At 35.1% G+C, this 17,974-nt stretch overlaps 1 protein-coding gene across 2 annotated transcripts in view; it reads right to left on the bottom strand.

Annotated features, from left to right (window-relative positions):
• The window catches only part of PRKG1 (protein kinase cGMP-dependent 1), a 1,239,474-nt gene that overhangs the window by 1,053,544 nt on the left and 167,956 nt on the right, over positions 1-17,974 (bottom strand). For both annotated transcript variants that reach the window (XM_036924011.2, XM_036924010.2), the window contains exon 2: positions 4,904-5,070. In XM_036924011.2, the coding sequence (XP_036779906.1) occupies positions 4,904-5,070 (167 nt within the window). The remainder of the gene's footprint in view (positions 1-4,903; positions 5,071-17,974) is intronic.

Here is a 17,974-nt window from a genome sequence, read left to right as displayed (position 1 = left end):
TGGACTGTTTTCTTTTGAACTATTAACCATTCAAGTTCTATTTTTTTCTTGCAAATAATCAAACTTTTTTTTTTATCCTGTGGTTTTATGCTGTGTATCTTTTATGGGCTCCCCAACTGGGATCTATGATAAATATGTAATGACAGTACTTCTAACCTGTACTTCAAAAGTTAATATTGCCCAGTCATTACACATCAGAACTCTAGAGTCACATGGCCAAGATTTGCACTTCAACATACTGGCTGTATAATCTTGGCTAAGTTATCTCACCCACGCATCAGTTCCCTCATGCATCAACATGTAGATAACATAACACCTGCCTCTTAAGGTTGTTAAGAGGATTGAATATGTAATATCTAAAAAGTGATTCAACAGTACCTGGGTTGCATAAGTACTTAATAAAAGCTATTATTATTAACAAGCAGTTCATGAAAAAGAAATTGATGATTTTATTAAAAAGTTTAGCTTAAAACAGTCAATGATCAAAGAGCACTAAACAGACACTTGTTATTTTCAGAAAATAAATATACTTTATCTTCTTCTGAAAGGTAATCTGCTTTCACAATGAAAGATCACAGAAAATGTGCAAAACCAGTATCTCTAAGCAAATCAATCACTTTAACGGCTACAAATTAGAAATTTTTCAATATGAAAATATTAGAGTCACAAAGAGGATGCTGCATTCATATCACCAAGTGTAAATTAACTATATCAGAATTTGTTTTTCTTGAATGAAAGTAGACATCTTTAAAGTGTATTTTACAATAAAAGAAAAAGGAGGGCAAGAGTATAAGGATATTAACAAATGTTACATCCTAATTAAAGCCCGTGTCTATTTATTTAAGAAAATAAACTATATTCAAGAATTTTTAAGAGTCATTTATGTTTGAAAACAATTAAAACGTAGTCTTAGCCACTTAATCTACTTATACCATTGCCTTAAGAAATTAATACCAACAATTCTGATCAAAATTTGAATTTGAAATTTCTATTAGCCACCAATTTTAAGTATCTGAAAGTCACACAACTCATTTTGCTTGAAAATACATGATAATATATTTACACTACCCCCAGATGATTTTTCCCCAGACATCCTAATTACTGAAGTTTTACCATATGAATATTCTCTTTTGCTAAAATGATGAGAAACTTTGACATTTAGATATGCAATAGTACTTGAACATCGCCCAGATAAAAATCACTTAAGGCACATGTTAAACAAACATATATGACAAAAACTTCATTTAATTGAAGGGAGACAGAAAAAAACTGGACCGATTTTCCATGTAAACTTTCTGGTGTTTTTCTGCATGTTTTGATAAGAAGCAAGTTTGAGAATGATCCTCTATTACCCTTTTCATCCATTGTTGCTATGGTATTCTTTATAAATATTAATGTTCACAGATTAAAAAGAAACCATCTATATCAAGAACACTTACCTAAATTTTGAGAAGATTGAATGTGTTGATAAAAAACTAATTAACAATGAAACATTTTCTCAATTAAAACTTATAAAAATTTAAATGACAGTGTTTTTTTTTTTAATTTTACATTATTTTGATACAAGCATATTAGCACAAAATCCGCCAAAGTTATATTGAACCGGTTAGAATTACAGTTTGGGGACAGGGCAGCAACAGTGTAGAAGATTATGTTCATTTTAGTTACACTGAAAGCAATCAACAGCATCATTGCAAAACCTGTGACTCTGAATACCGATACACTATTTAGAACTGTTTTTAAGAAGATAATTAATATATATGCTATTTAGTCAATCTGGCAGTAAAAAAAAAAAAAGGGAACTAAAATTTATTAAAATTAGCCTGAAGTAATGGGGGAAAATTAGTATGTTTATGTTTACCTAGGGAAGTCTGCCATAAGTATTTCTTTTTTTAAATAAATATGTTTATGCATGTCTGTATGTGTGTGCATAAAATTTTTGTTGTCTTGTCTCTCATATCCCCTTATCATATAATATAAAATATATTGACTTTATGTCATATATTTAAGTATTGTTAATTTTATATGACAGTATTCAAATTATGGGACATTAAGAAGAATAAACACCACCCAAGGACTTCGTATCCTCATTTGGAGAAAGGGTTAGTATATTTTTGGTGACACTCAGGATCACTGTACCATGTTAGATGGAAGTATAGCCTTGTTATTGTCTTTATTTGGAGATTAAGTATGGTTTAAGGAAGGAACCTGTGATGTTTAATTTTATGTATCAACTTGCTAGGCCATGATATCTAGGTATTTGGTCAAACATAATATAGCTATTTCTGTAAGGTAAGTTTTAGATGAAATTAACATTGAAAATCAGTAGATGTGAGTAAAGCTGAATACCGTCATAATGTTGGTAGGCCTTGTTCAGTCAGTTGAAGGCTATAATTGAAAAAAGACTGATCATATGAGGAAGAGGGAATCCTGCTGTCCATTTACCTTTTGACTTAAACTCTATCATCAACTCTTCCCTACATCTCCAGCCTACAGGCCTTACCCTGCAGATTCTGGACTTGCCAGCTTCCACAACACATGAGACAGTTCCTTAAAATAAACACACACTTACACATACATCCAACCCCCCCTGCCACACACAGACATATCCGTCCTATTTATTCTGCTTCTCTGGAGAACCCTGACTAATACACAGCCCATAGTTCAGGGCTTGAACTCTAAATCCTGGTTACTTGGATTCAATAGTAACTCGACTATAAACTAGTTGGGAGACCTGGCAAATTACTTAACCTCGTTGGGCCTCAGTCTCCTAATCTATAAAAAGGGATAATTAATATTAGCCCTTACCTCACAAAATTGTTTTGAGGATTAATTTTATACATAGAAATTATTTAGAAAAAGCATGCTCTGTAAATTGTGCATTGTTCTAAAGTCAATAAATACTATGATTTCTAGGCTTCCTCTAACATAGCTAGTAAACCTACAGTTAGTCATAGAAGACAGGAATAGTATGGCTAAGTAGAATTTTTTTAGAAAGAATTTACAAAGTTTGGAGGTCTATTTTTGAACAATATATTCAATATACAGGAAAACTGAACATACACATTTTCAAAATACTTATTTTTTAATGGACTGTCAATAATTAACATTTGAAAATAACTGAAGAAAGTGTACCTTGCTTCATACAATGTTTTGTTCTTAAAATCATGCCTGCTGATAAAATACCTGAAAATTCAAAGAATATGTAAGGACTGACATATTATAATCTCAGAAATACATTAAACTTGGTTTCTAATTGTTAGCAGTTCTTAACGTTCGCCTCTGTATTTATAATCTGTAATTGGTCTCTACATGTATTTTTCCATTTTTCTCATCCTTCCTGCTTATACCTTATACCTATATATCCCTCCATATATACCCTCACCCTTTAATTCATCTCCTTTCCCTATAATTCTCTGCCAAATGTATATTGTTTGTGTTTTTGTTTACTGTGTTCTGTTTACCAGAAGAAAGTCTAGCTGAACACTTATTTTCCTTTTGACTTGGGGAAAAACTTTGTAACACTGACACAAAAGCTGAAAACAATCAAGAAAAAAGATGGTAGAAATTTAAAAATCAGAAGCCTAATATAGGTCAAAAAAGACCAAGAAAAATCAAAAGATAAATGACAAATGCAGAATGAATGTTTCTTATATTCTGTCAAGTACTTAATGGAAATAATACTTACTGTTATTTATGATGCTTTATACTTTATTCATGTAAGTTATTACATAAGAACTTCATAACAATTTGTAAAGAAGGTAGAAAGCAAAGCTTTTAACTTTGGCACTGAGGACATTTGGGCCAGATAATTTTTTATTGTGCATAATTCTTCCTGTTAAGCAGCATTCCTGGTTTTTCCACACTAGATGCCAGTAGCCTCCCCCAACCCCAGCCCCACTCCAATTCTGACCACCAAAAATGTCTTCAGACTCTGCCAAATGTCCCCTCAGGGGACAGACTCACCACCAGCTGAAAACCACAGCCTGAAAAAAATAGTATCTTCCTTTTTATAAATTGGGTGAAACTCAGAGAAATTAAGTCACTTGCCCAATTACACCCTTCTTTTAGTGAGCCATAAACTTGACAGTTAAAGGACACTGTCATGAATGTTTCAGGTAAAACACTAACCGCCACCTATAAACGGTGATTTTTGTATGCCAACTTTTATATTAAAGACATCTCTGAATTCACTTTTTTTCTCGGCAGATTCAATCATTATTTCAGGCTTCTTTCTTCCCACAAAAGGAAAATATGTCATTATAAATTCCAAGTTAGAAACACACATCATGAAAATTTACCTAAGCATGAAACATATTCATATAGTGCATGCCTCTATCTATATAGTTTCTATCTCAGTTTGTTCAAGATGTATGAAACAAGCTATAACTCTTATTAATTGGGCAGCTAATGTGCCATCCAGCCCTTAAAATCTGCCTCTTTCATATGCATATAAAACACTGAAAACAGTGTCTTTATAGAAGCTTCATAGCAGGAAGCCTAGTCATATACTGAAAGTTAAAGACTGAGTTGAAGACACTTTGTTTATCTGACCAAAAATACTTTCCAATAGTCTTGAGTTTCCGTTGAAGCTTTGTGAGCTTGCTCAATGATCCAATAGTGTGCAATCCCATTCAGTGTAACAATGAGCATTTCTTTTACATTGTCATCCTTTCCCCATGTCTGAAAAAATATTGGATTCTCATATCAATATCCTAACACAAACACATCATACAATTAGTCAACCACTGTATCTAAGCAGTGTTCCACCTCTTTTCAAATTGTTTCTCAACAGATAAAGGAAAAATGGGATTGTCCCAAATACTGCTTGCCATCTGTGTGTAGGGTGATACAATGAAAAGGGACTTTTTGAATGTCAGTGGATCAGGGTTATAAACCATACCTTCCATGACATACACCAGTGACCCCACATCTCCTTCTTTGATGATGCAGCTGTCTTTGCCATACTCCACTGGGTACATACAGTCCACAATCTCCTGGATCTGCGACAGCTCTAAGTTCTTCATAAAGTCATTGTCAAGGATAGCTTCCTTTATGAGATCCTTGGACCTGGAGGAAGAAAGAGAGGATTTACTGGCACACCCAACAATTGTTTTCATAGTTTTTGAGGGTTAGCAGAGCTGTATGGAGTTCTGGCACGCTACAAATGTATTTTCTTGTTAGGAATCCAATCATTTCCTGAAAGATCTGAGAATAAAGTCACTCCATGGCAGCAGGAAAGACACTGAGAAATTCTCCTTTAAGTATCATTTAATGAAATATGAACAACCAACAAACAGGCAAGATCATACAATTCCATTTTTAGAATGTTTTTTAACCACAGAAATGTGGGAAAGAAAACCAATGGGCAAACACTTTAAATTGAAGTTTGCAACTTAGTTTAAGAATAAATCTGAAAGAAGTATTCTACAGAAAGAACATTTTTTTTTTTTTGAGAAAGAACATTTTTATCCCTGTGTTTAAATATTACAAAAGGACATTAGGATGTGTTACTCTATACACAATTACAGTAAAACACAATTTGCTTACCTATTTTCTATGTGCCTCTCCCACTAGACTTCATAGAAGGTAGGGATCATTTTTAGTTTTTCTCTATTATATGTCTAGCATTTATTACCTTGCCACTTACAGTATGGGTGCTCAAGAAATATTTTGGGTAAAAAAGTGATAAAAATTGGATTCCTAATTGGCTATTTGAAACAACTGGTAGAAATTTGACAATTCTTTATCCATACCTCATGCATCTTTAGAGCATATTTCTTTCATCAAGCAGCTTAAGTTAGGTAACCAGGCAAATACATCTTTTATTAAAAAAGATGCTTTAAACACAACATGATTTAGACAGGTACTCAGTAGGATAATATTCACAAATTCTGTAATTGGGATTCAGCGGCTAACAGGAAAATTTCGCAGAACTTGAAAGATGGTGATAATTTGATTCTCTATGATAAGAAGCTCCAAATGACTTCCCAAGGATACAAAAGTCAGAGACCAAGAGATATTTTGCCAGGAGGAGAGCAACCAGAGTGCTGTCAGACAAGACGAAAACAAAGAACCTTTGCAACAACAGGGAGAGGAAGCAACACCTTTGGAATTTTATATTAAATGTCTTAACATTTGCTTTTGATTGCAGGGGGGTCTTTGTCCGCATTTGCTTAACAAGTGGTGCTGAGGGAAATGCCCTACAGTAGTGAACACTGACTAAAGCATCAGCTCTCCCCATTTGTGGGTGTTTTTTCATCTAGACCTCAGTCTAGCTGGTTTAGCTTGCACACATTATGTTTTGTGATGATCTGGTTTTAAGTGATTAAAAGGTATACATAAAAAATGAAAACAATTAAAAATGTATCAAATGAAAAATACACTTAGAATGGACTGTTATGATGCAATTATAATTTTTCATAGATTATCAATGGCATGGAAGAAATTATACCATTTCTAAGTACAAAGCAGGATACAGAATTGTTTTTAGAATAAAAAACTATATGGGTATGAAATATATAGAAAATAGGCTTTGAAGGTAGATATATAGAGATATGCCACAGATTAAATCTTGAGCAGATGGTCTTACTTTTCTGGTTTTCCATTTATTATCTGTAAAATTGTATTTTAAAAATTACCAACTGCCATGAAAATATGTCCAACATCAACAGTTATTAGAGAAAGGCAAATTAAAACCACAATGAGACATCACCCTGTGCCTGTGAGAATGGCCATCATCAAAAAGACAACAGAAAACAAATGTCAGCATGGATATGGAAAAAAGGGAACCCTTGTGCACTGTTGGTGGGAATGTAAACTGGTGCAACCATTATGGAAAGCAGTATGAAGGTTCATCAAAAAATTAAAAATAGAACTACCACATGACCCAGCAATTTCACTTTTTGGAATATAACTAAAGGAAACAAAAACACTAACTTGAAAAGATTATCTGCATCTGCGTGTTCATAGCATTATTATTTACTATAGCAAAGACATGGAAACAAATTCAGGGTCCATTGACGGATAAAGGAGTTGTGAAATATACACACACACATGCACGCACACACACAAATAGTATTCAGCTATAAAAAATGCAGAAGTCCTACCATTTTCAACAACATGGGTGGACCTTGAAGGCATTATACTAAGTGACATAAATCAGACATAGAAACCTTGAAGGCATTATACTGTGCCGTAAGTCAGACATAGAAAGACAAATACTGTTATGATCTCATTTGTATGTGGAATCTAATTTAAAAACAAAGACAAAAGAAAAAACAAACTCATAGAAAGAGATCAGATGTGTGATTACCAGAGGTGGGAGAAAGGGGAATCAGAAGAAAGTGGTCAAGAGGCACAAACTTTCAGTTATAAGATAAATAAGTATTAAGGATGTAATATACAACATGATGACTATAGTTAACACTGCTACATGACATATAGGAATGTTGTTAAGAGCTAAGAGTTCTCATCACAAGGAGACTCATTTTTCTTTTCTTTTTATTGTATTTATATGAAATGATAGGTATTAACTAACCCTACTGTAATAGTTATTTCACAATATATGTAAATCAAGCTATCATGCTATATACCTTACATTTATACACTGATGAATGTCAATTATTTCTCAATAAAACCAGGGTTGGGGGAGAACCTAACAGAATTATATGTAAAGAATGATAAAAGCATAATGTTACTTTCAGTAAATGGTGGGTAAAAAATGTGGTAGTAGCATGAATTACAGTAACTGTAGTAGAATGATTTCAATAGAGTATATAATCATGACCTAAAACAATATCAGAAGGAAATAAGCACAATGATGGCAACAGCCTTTGGTGACATAATTTTATTTTTTTCTTTCAACTTTCTCTATAAAATGTTCTAAAATGGGCATTTTTATATTGAAATATCTTCCATTTTAAAGGTAGTTTATGGAAAGTAACAGTGCTATGAGAAAAAATAAAAATAATAATATATTGCTTGTTTAAGTAATGATTTAGATATTTAATAGTGATTGACCATTACCAGTATATTCAATGTACTCTTTTCAATAGATTCTCTTTCATATGGTTGTTACTAATGGCAGGAATTTTCACCTAATAAAGAGATGGTGATGGATGGCCAGTGGTTAAGAACTTCAGAACGGACTCTTTAAAAAGCCTGTTCTCAAGACTTACTTTGTTTCACAGGGCTATTAATTTAGCTGTGTGATTTTTAATTCCAGCTTGTCAAAACTTTATTTCCCCTGAGGCAAAGAACTATTACTCTTAAGTTTTCAATATAAGACACAAAATTTGTCCCCATCTATGATTTTCATGATGTCTCCTTACTTAATTATCTTTACCACTCCTGACCTTGAGAATACCAGTAGTACCTTCTTAGTGACTCCCAAGACCTATTATTCTAGGATTATTCTTCCAAATATCAGGGTTTATTTGATCTTAAGGAAATAAACTATATAATTAATATTCTCTTTAATAAAAATTCCTTCATTTACTTTAGGTCAGAGAGTAAGGCCATCAATGAGTTCATATTTTCTAATATAATAAAGACTGGATGTTATCAATCCCAGAATCTTAACTTGTTAGCTATAACTGGTACCTTATCTTTTGGGAAATATTAATAGTGCTCCATTAAAAATCTAAGTCTTAGAAATGCTACAAAATTAGAAGTAAAGCCCTGTTCCAAGAAAATAATTAGCTCAGTCCACAGATGATTGAAGAAAGCCACTTTCTCTCTTCCTGTAAAAACTACTATTAATCCATTTTATGAAGATATCAGAAGAGATGAAACAATGAGGCCTAACACAATCTCTTAGAACTACCCAGTTTCCCCAGTGCTTACCACAAAGTGGGGAGAAGGAGATGAGGGGAATTTCAGCATGCTCTTGCTTCTCAAATCTCATTTTAAATGAACAACATTTGTTCTCAAGTCTCTGCAGAAGCAAATTGGAGGCTTCCATTTATGTTCTTATGTCACTTTAAAACAAAGTGAGAAGTATAGGAACCTATGTTTCATCATTTTCTCTCTATGTGCAGGGATTGTCTGAGACCATGTTTGCCTCTGAAATGTCACAAACAATCCATCTGCCTTCACAGAAACACAGAAATCGTGTGCATCTGTGTAGTATAACTCAAAGACGTTCTTGCCAGTGAGGAATACTTGAAGTCCTACATCTTCAAGTAATTTTCCTTTAAGACCTTTCCCATTGAGGGCTCAAAACCTTAGGTCAACTCTCACTTGTCTCCACTTGCTCCAATGCTGTAGACGGTAATCAATCAGAGCTCCCACTTAGCTCTTCTTTGAACCTTTTTGCCCTGAAGAAACAGTCTAAGATACTCACTGTAACTAAGATACGATGCTGCATCTGAGACCAGTGGATCTGTTATGATTATGAGAGCTGGGGAAAGATACTATCACAACTTCCAGAAGGTGGCTATCTGCTTGAACCCACACTCTATATTTTTACCACATTTTGCAAGCATTCAGTAGCCTGACCTGGGAGGTGTAAGAAGCAAAAACCAAAATCTTGATTCCTGATTCCTCCTGTCTATGTATAAATAATCTATTTTAGAAAACATTTTTCTTCCATGCCCCAAATTTGTGGCATTTTAAATTCAAAAACCATAAAAGTAACTAGGCTATTTTGAGCTCGCCGTACTGATTTATCATCATCTAATTGTATGCCTCTGAAATATTGGCTATATATAATGGTAGGTTGATAAACTGGCTGTCCAGGAAAAAAAGGAAAAAACAGCTCTGGTTGTAGAGTTTGCCAATGTCTATGGTATAAGTACTCCCACCATAGCCAATTCCAAGCTACTGATGCAAAGTTAACCTGCTTGCAAAATTCCTGAAAATTTAACAAGCAGTTCTTATACAAGCCAATTCAAGCTGGCTCCAGTACATCACTGGATGTAGATAATTTTTCTAACACCCCAAGAAATTACTGTGTCTTAATTTATAAATGCTGAAACCTACATGAGGATCCTTTCCTTTCTTAAAAATTTCATTAGGTGGGATAACATCCCCAAATAAATTAATGCCAGGATTAGCAAGTGTTCCTCCAAATTTTCAATGATAATAAAACAAATTGGCAAGTCCACATCCCCATTTACTTATTGCAGAGGAAATTACTGAATAGACACAATGAATTTCGGTAGAATTGTCTTTCTACACAATCTTAGGTAAAAATGAGCCATTCTAGGGTGACCGAGGGAAATATATGCTCCCTATCTGACAAGGGAGCCAGCATTATTCAGTAGTAGTAAACAGCCTCATTAGTCTTCTCAGCATCAATAAAAGGGTATTCTACATTGTGGTCAGCACACAGTAGGCTAGTAGCACTGGTGTGATTCAAAGGAGTGGTCAGGAAGGCCTCTCTGACCTGAGGCCTGCATGACAACGGGACGCAATCATGAGCAGAGCACGGAGAAGAGCATGCTAGGTAAGAGAAAAAACAAACACAACAGTCCAGAGGCTGGAATGAACTTGATCTGCTCAAGGATCAAAAATGAGACCTGTGTGGCTGAAGCAGAGTGAGCAAAAGGCAAAGGGATAGAAGGAGGAGGCTGCAAAGGAAGCCAAGGGCGAGGTCTCACAGGGTTGTGATAAGGAGTTATATTTTATTCCAAAACATTAGGAATCCAGTGAAGGATTATTAAAAAGAAGTATGATTTACAGGGGATATATCACACATGAAGAATTAATACCACAAATTTACTTTAAAATAGTACTGAGCCCATGGAGGTTTTCACTCATGTATTTCATTAATTAATGGATACTAAAAGCATAATTTCTTATCATGTTAATAAGGAATTCTTATAATTGCAACTCTTGGGAATCACCAACTCATGAATCATACATTTACTTGGACTTTGAATCACTATTCTCAGGCAACTTTTACATATCAGGAAAGAATGAGGTTTCTTCTCTAATCTCAAGCTATTTCCAGATGTCTTAAGAGTTACTGACTCTCTATTCAGACCCTCTTTAGTTTTCCCTTGAACACACCACAAAACAATAGTAATGATGCCCGAAATGGCCATGCCCACCTATGTGAGAATTAATACCTGAGTCCTTCATTTGACAAAGACCTCCAGACACTCTAAAAAATAGTCAAAGCTATTAAATTTATTATAAAAATGAAAAACAGCTAATGTAATTTTAAACTTCTATACAAAATTTCCACTGTCAGCTTTTCAACCAAAAAAGAAACCTCACTAACTCTCTTTATCTTTCAATCGTCAGTTTTAGGTTCAAATGTCAGATGTAATAAATGAGTTTCAAGGTCACCTTGATCTACAGTATAGTCTTTGCCATTGACACCTCATAAGTTCAAACTCCCATTGACAGGTCATAGCCCTTTTACTCAAATAAAGTCATCGCAGGGCCCATTAAGAGTTTCAAACTACAAGTCATTGCAGCAGGATGACTCCATCTATGTATTCAATTAATCTCCTATAAGCAAGGAAAGCTCTCAAGGTCCTCTCACTGTCCCAACTGTTCAAATTTTGCCCAAACAGTGGGTCCTAGTTCTTGCCTCACAGCAGCTGTTCTGAATGACTCTGTAGGCATAACCTGGCTGAGAGCTAAGAAATACCAATCAGCCCACAATTTTAAAAGATAAAATTTAACCCCATGAAGCTATGGGCTAATCTAGATATTTCCTCAAAACCAAAAATAGTTTTCCACAAGTTTCAGACTGTATTTTCACATCAACCAACTCTGCTATAGCTACCCTAATCTTTTTGCAAAGAAAGTCATGAAGAAATCAAAACTATTTGCAGCATCCACACCTATAATCAGTATTTCATGTAAAACATACATGGGAATTACTGGGCCAAAATAGAGGATAGCTATTGATAGTTTTTAGGTGACCAATACTATTAACCTTTCGTCTATTACATGTATCATAATATAATTTTCAGTTGCCATTTCCCTTCTAACTTCTTTCCTGTAGTTCTAAAATAGATGAGTATCTAAAATAGAGGAGATACTAAATTTCATTTCTAAATGAAATTTACATATTACAGCTTGAAGGAATAACAATGATTGAGGCAAGGAGCAGATGGTTAACCAATAAAATATTTGTTTGCTCTAATATCACTTAAGCCTTATCCTTTTAAATAATACTCTTACTTTATTCTCATTGACTAGGAACAATGCAAACTAGCTCTGGCAATCACTGCTTAGCTGTTAACAGATGGAGCACACTTGTACTAATTAAAGGAAAAGAAAATTGTTGTTCTTTATAGGTGTTCATCAGATTCCCAACAGTCAATATTAAAGTCTCCCATTCAACTATTCAAGTCATTCAGTGCTCCAGCGATGCGTTTTCCAGCTATTTCACACTAGGGAGCCTAACTTAAAATAGGGCAGTCTCCAAAAGAGCCCAGACCCAACTCTTGTCCTATAAGCCCCTCTTTTACATCATAAAGGTAGAACTGTGGGGTTTCACAGAAGTACTGTAAAGTGCTTTCTGTGAGAATAAATAAGACCAGACACATCACATTACAGAATGTAACAACCATGTCCCCGACTGTATGATGAATTCACTCGATTTTTGAAGCTTAGGTATCTAAACTATAAAACAAAAAGAAATGATTGGGAAGAAAGCATTTGGCATATATTTATATGCCCAATTGCAATTCAGTGTTTTCAAGCAATTTCTTAGCTTTCAAAACACACACACAACTGAGAGCTCTAGAATTCACTTGTTTCCAGGAAGGTCAGCTAGATCCTGCTGCACACATCCATGAAGCTCCTCACCACCCAGGGTGACCCGACTACAGGGTAGAGTTTGGGACTCATGATGTTTGTCCGGTTCTCTGGAACCCAGCAGTGCAAATCATCACTGTTTGGTAATTAATTTAATTAATGGCCTAAAACACAGATACATTTCAAATGAGCTCACATCATGACTGTGAGGTATGCACTGTCATTTCAATTATTTCACTGGCTTGATTTTAAAATTGATCACCAAATAAATGATTTTAGAAAAATTCTGTTGTTCAGTTGCTACTTAGATTTAATCTCTGGGATAAATGACCTGACTTTAAATTACTTCCCACTTGTTTGAATTCATCAGCAGGAAAATAACATGTTTCTTTTTACCATCCTCCCCACCCTAAAAATGTGTATACTTTCTCTTGACCGAAAATTATGACTTGGGTCATCTATTGTTTCCTCTGGGGATGCTTCCAGAAAATTAGAGCCAAATTTAGCCTTGTCACGGTGACCTGCAGGTCTTAGAAGGCAGATCATCTCCTTTGATAACTTTGGTTCAATTTCATCTCCAAACAGCTTAGTTCGCATTAGGTTTCAATACATTAGATACTTGAATCTGCCTGAAGGGAGATGACATATGTAGAGAACCTTTTTTTAAATAATTAGAATTTAAAAACCAAACAACCATGTTCCTAGTTGTAAAAGCTCTATGGTTTCCCAGCTTCTTAACCAAAGTGAAATTATTAACCAATAATTACAACATGAGTCATCATCTACTTCTTCCCCTTACTGTTACTCGCCATTCCGCAATGCAGAACTGTGCCTCACTGAGGTCCCACCAATTGCGAGGTTTGCCACGGAGAACTGAGATTCAGAGCAGTTATTTAACCAGCCCAATGTTGCACAAGTAGTGACAGGTAGAGTCAGCATCTAAAGATAGATCCATTTGACTTCTAAGCCACACTCTACTAAATTGTTTGACTTATGAGCCCACAATACCAAATTGTATTGATAATTTATTTGAATAAATTATCCCAATTAAAATCCAAAAGCAAATGTTTTTCTCACTTATCTCTAACTCTGCAGAAGTAAAAAATGCTCTGCTTGGATAATATGACCTTTTATCCGCAGAGAGCATTTCATGCTTTCAAAACAATTCCACATCTAACATTTCATTCCATTACTGCCACAAACCTGTGCAGTACGTAGAACAGATGTTACCATTGTTCCTATTTGACAGATAAGAAAACAAAGGCACAAAGGGGTTAGATGCCTGCTGAGTTCATGTTAGAGATTAAAGGAGAACTCAGATCTACTAACTTCCAGCCTGAAAGAATTTTTCAGACTTTCCTTTTCATTACACACACATTCATATTCTGTGTCTCTGGGTCTTTGTTTCTCTCTGTCTCTGTCTGTTTCTTTCTCATACCTTCAAGCCATTTTAATGTTCAAACTCATTTGGACAAAGACTCAGTAAACTCACTTCAGGAGAATCAGCAGGGAACTGTGGTCACTTGACAATAATTCCATGTTGTAAAAAATTCTGTGACAGTTTATTCAGAGGGATTCCCTTTCTGATCTAATTCATTCTCCACATTAAAGAAGTCTGAGCATTTTTTTAGGCTTTTGCAGAAAGACAACCTCTAATACAGAAACCCCTCTTGAATCTAGCAAGGGAATTCAACTTATTTTGCTTCTAATGTGTTCGCCTTTCTCCTGCCTCTCGGTCTGGAGCATACACACTTTCTCTCTCGTTCTCCCCTTCCTATGAACCCTGCCTCAGATGGGCTTTATATACAAATATGGAGAGGGAATAAAGTTTACAGAAATTTACTATCAATTTGGGTTGAATATCTGAACTTGAACTCAAAATAAAAAGGAAGCTTTAGTGCTTAGAAGATAAAAATGTGATATTCCAATAAAAAATGTGAAATGTCACCATTTTGTAATTAAGGACTGATAATATCTATTTCAAAGAAGTGTGAATATAAGATACTAAACATTAAATGCTTTCCATAAAAGTATCCTTACAGTAGAAACTGAATACGTAGAATTTATGAAGTTAACAAAACATGTTAACATAATGGTTTCTGCATAATCATTTAATGAGTTAGCTAACATAAGTTTTTACTGAAGATGACAGAAAGGGTAGGAAAAAGAGGACAGGAAGGAGGCAAAAGAATAAATGTGATTCTGTGACTTGAATCCACTGTCTGTTTATCATCAGGACCATGCTGTCCTTTAAAGGTTTGTCCCTTTCAGTGGCAAACAGTTAATATTTATTATATTTCCAACACAACAATTCTAGGTTCAAGTTCAGCCACTGCAGGTAAATACAGGCAATAGGGATTGATGGGTTTAAAAATGTAGCAATAATTATCCACAAAGTGATTTAAAAAGTGACCTAGAGTTGCTACTGACACAAATCTGGTATTTATGGAAGTAAGCCCTACCTACAAATCTAAAAAATCAGTCCTAAGAATGAATCCTTTGTGAAATAAGGTCACAGTCATCTGTGAGAGAAGCACAAGAAGAAACAGGCCATAAAGAAGTCTAGGCAGACCATGAAGCCAAGGAGGTGGGTTTCATAAATAAATGCAGGAGACATGGGGTTTATGACATAAAGTATACTCGAATTGCAAATAAATATTTGCAGGTATATAATCTAACAGTGTCTGAATGCCTCCAACCAAAGGAGGAACTTATCACCTTTGCCAGGTGAGGTTGCAGAAGTCAGAGACGGCTATAGACGGGAGGAGAGCTGGCCATTGAGGTTGTGGGGCACTAAGGGAAAGTGGAGTGTAGAGATAAATAGTTTAAGGAATTAATTTAAACCGAGTTCAGGCACAACTGAGTACAAGACAATGACTCTTCAACATGAGGCAACTAGAAAAAAACACAAGGATTTAGGGAGCAGACAGGAGGCAGTGCTTCTAGAATATTCCTGGAGCCGTGATAATCAGGATTTCGAGGGACTCTTTTATGAAGTGGTTGGACAAGGATCTAACCAAAGATGGGAAGGTGCTATTAAAGATGCAAGAATTGTTGGACAAATGCTCTGTACACAGCCCTTCCACAGTTTCTACCTCTTTGTCAATCTCTGGAATGAATGAAAAGAGCAGGCAAGGGATGAAGGGATGTGAGAGGCAGAGGTCAACCATGGTGACACTCGAATTTCCCTTATGGATAGAGTCTAGGTACAAAGAGAGCTTCCTAGGAGAGTCTTTTGAATATTTTTATTTGAGGTGCTTTTGTACAGGTTATCTCTCCTTATTCTCCCAATAAAAACTTCCAGAAAATAACTAGTCATGCTAGTTAGGAAAATAGTTTATGTAACATTGAATTTCTACAGCTCTTCTTCAAGACTCCAGGTGAGTCAATTATCTTTTACATAGTCAGCTCAGCATGAGCCTTACATTGTTCATTTGTTCATTTGTTCAACCATCCATCCATCCATTCATTCATTCATTCATGCATTCATCCAACAAGCATTTCTTGAATGTCTTTTATATGGCATTGGGTGCATCAGGATAAGCAAAATAGAGAACTCAGAGCTAAAATTCTAGTAGCAGAGGAAAGACAACACAGATGTAAACAAATAATATAATTAAAATAGAGAAAATGTGGGAAAGGTCACAAAATGGGTGCTGAATGCAGAATAGATGGGAAGATGTATCTGGGATCCAAAATAAAGAGCTGTCTGAAAAATGTAGTACTTAGGCTAAGATTGGAAGATAAGATGAGGCATGCCACAGGAGTCAAAGAGAAGGGCACTCAACAAGGGAGAACAGAAAATTTTCTGGCTCAAGTTTGAAGGAAGAAGTTAGAACCATTTCATCAAGAGAAAGGCCAACTGGAGATGACTTTAGAGAACATAAGCAGGGGCTGGTTTATGCAAAGCCTTTCAAACTGTGGGAAAGAAATAGATTCTTAGTGAAATGGAAAGCTACTAACAGGATAAAACAAGGATAGTGAGTGACATGGTCTGATTTATGCTTTAAAAAGATCATTTAGGGTTGCAGTTAATGAACTGGAGCAATTGCATGGGGATGGAAGGCTCAGAAAAGATACTATTTATTTTCAAGCAAGAGAAAATGATGGCTTAGATCAGGAGGGTAACAGTAGAGAAGAGCAGAAGTTTGAATAAATTGAAAGTAAATTTTATAGGTAGAAGCTATATACTGGGAGATTGAATATGGGGATCAGGAAAAGAGAGAAGTCATAGGTTTCTACCTTAAGCAACTGAATATACATTTGTGCTGTTTACTGACATGGCTCAAACCTGAAGTTAACATGGAGTCAAACAAACCTAGGGGTGGCATCCAGAGAGCGGAGCTCACACAGGAGACAGAAAAACCAGCAATAGGGAATCAGAGCAGGGAAGCGAGGGGGAAGAGAAAAACGGCTAACTTTTCCTTTTGATCCCTGCCATAGTTTCTAATCTGAGTCGTTTTAAATCGCTGGTCTTTCTAGCTCTGACATGACTTAGTCATTCATTATAAATGAATATTGTTCTTTAGTCTAGCAACAATACACACTGCTTTCCACTTTGTTATTTTTTTTAATCACTTAAAAATACTTTTACTATGGCTTTATTCCTCAGATTACTTTAAACAGAAGGTACCACAGCAACTGAAACTAGATGGAAACAGAATGACTTGAAAGAAAGCCAGTAAGACTTATTATTCCTTGAAAGAAATACTTGAAGGAAAAGCCAGTAGAATTTGTCATTATTACCCTTACCCTCCACATTTAAATAACCACACACAACACACATACCAACATTCTAGATGGGCAAGTACAATTTCTGCAAAGTTTGCTGTGGTGAGGTTACACAGAGAGAAGGTCACATTATCTGCTTTAAAAAAGTCCTAACTACCTTAAAAGCTGGATTCTTCCTCATTTTTCATAGCAAAATGGCAATCAACAAGAATTAAATCAAAATAGGCAGACATCTTTAGAGTGAGAAGGATTCCTTAGTATGGAGGAAATATACTTGTTAACCACCTGACAGGATAATATATACTAGAAACTTGTTTAACAGATTTGATTTTCATACCAAGTTACTGCAGATAAAAAACCATTAAGCAGAAAAGCAGGCAATAGAGAACATGAAAATGATTCAATATTAATCACACATTGACTCATTTGACATCATATAAGCCTCATTAACCTCCCTTCCACTTACTTCCTAAGCTTAGAATTGTATTGTCAATGACACCATTCAGAAAAATGATGGTGC

This window comes from Manis pentadactyla, chromosome 8 (assembly GCF_030020395.1).
Source record: "Manis pentadactyla isolate mManPen7 chromosome 8, mManPen7.hap1, whole genome shotgun sequence".
In the NCBI taxonomy this organism is placed as follows: Eukaryota; Metazoa; Chordata; class Mammalia; order Pholidota; family Manidae; genus Manis; species Manis pentadactyla.
The sequence above is the reverse complement of the archived record's forward strand: the minus strand, read 5'-3'. Positions and strand labels throughout refer to the sequence as shown.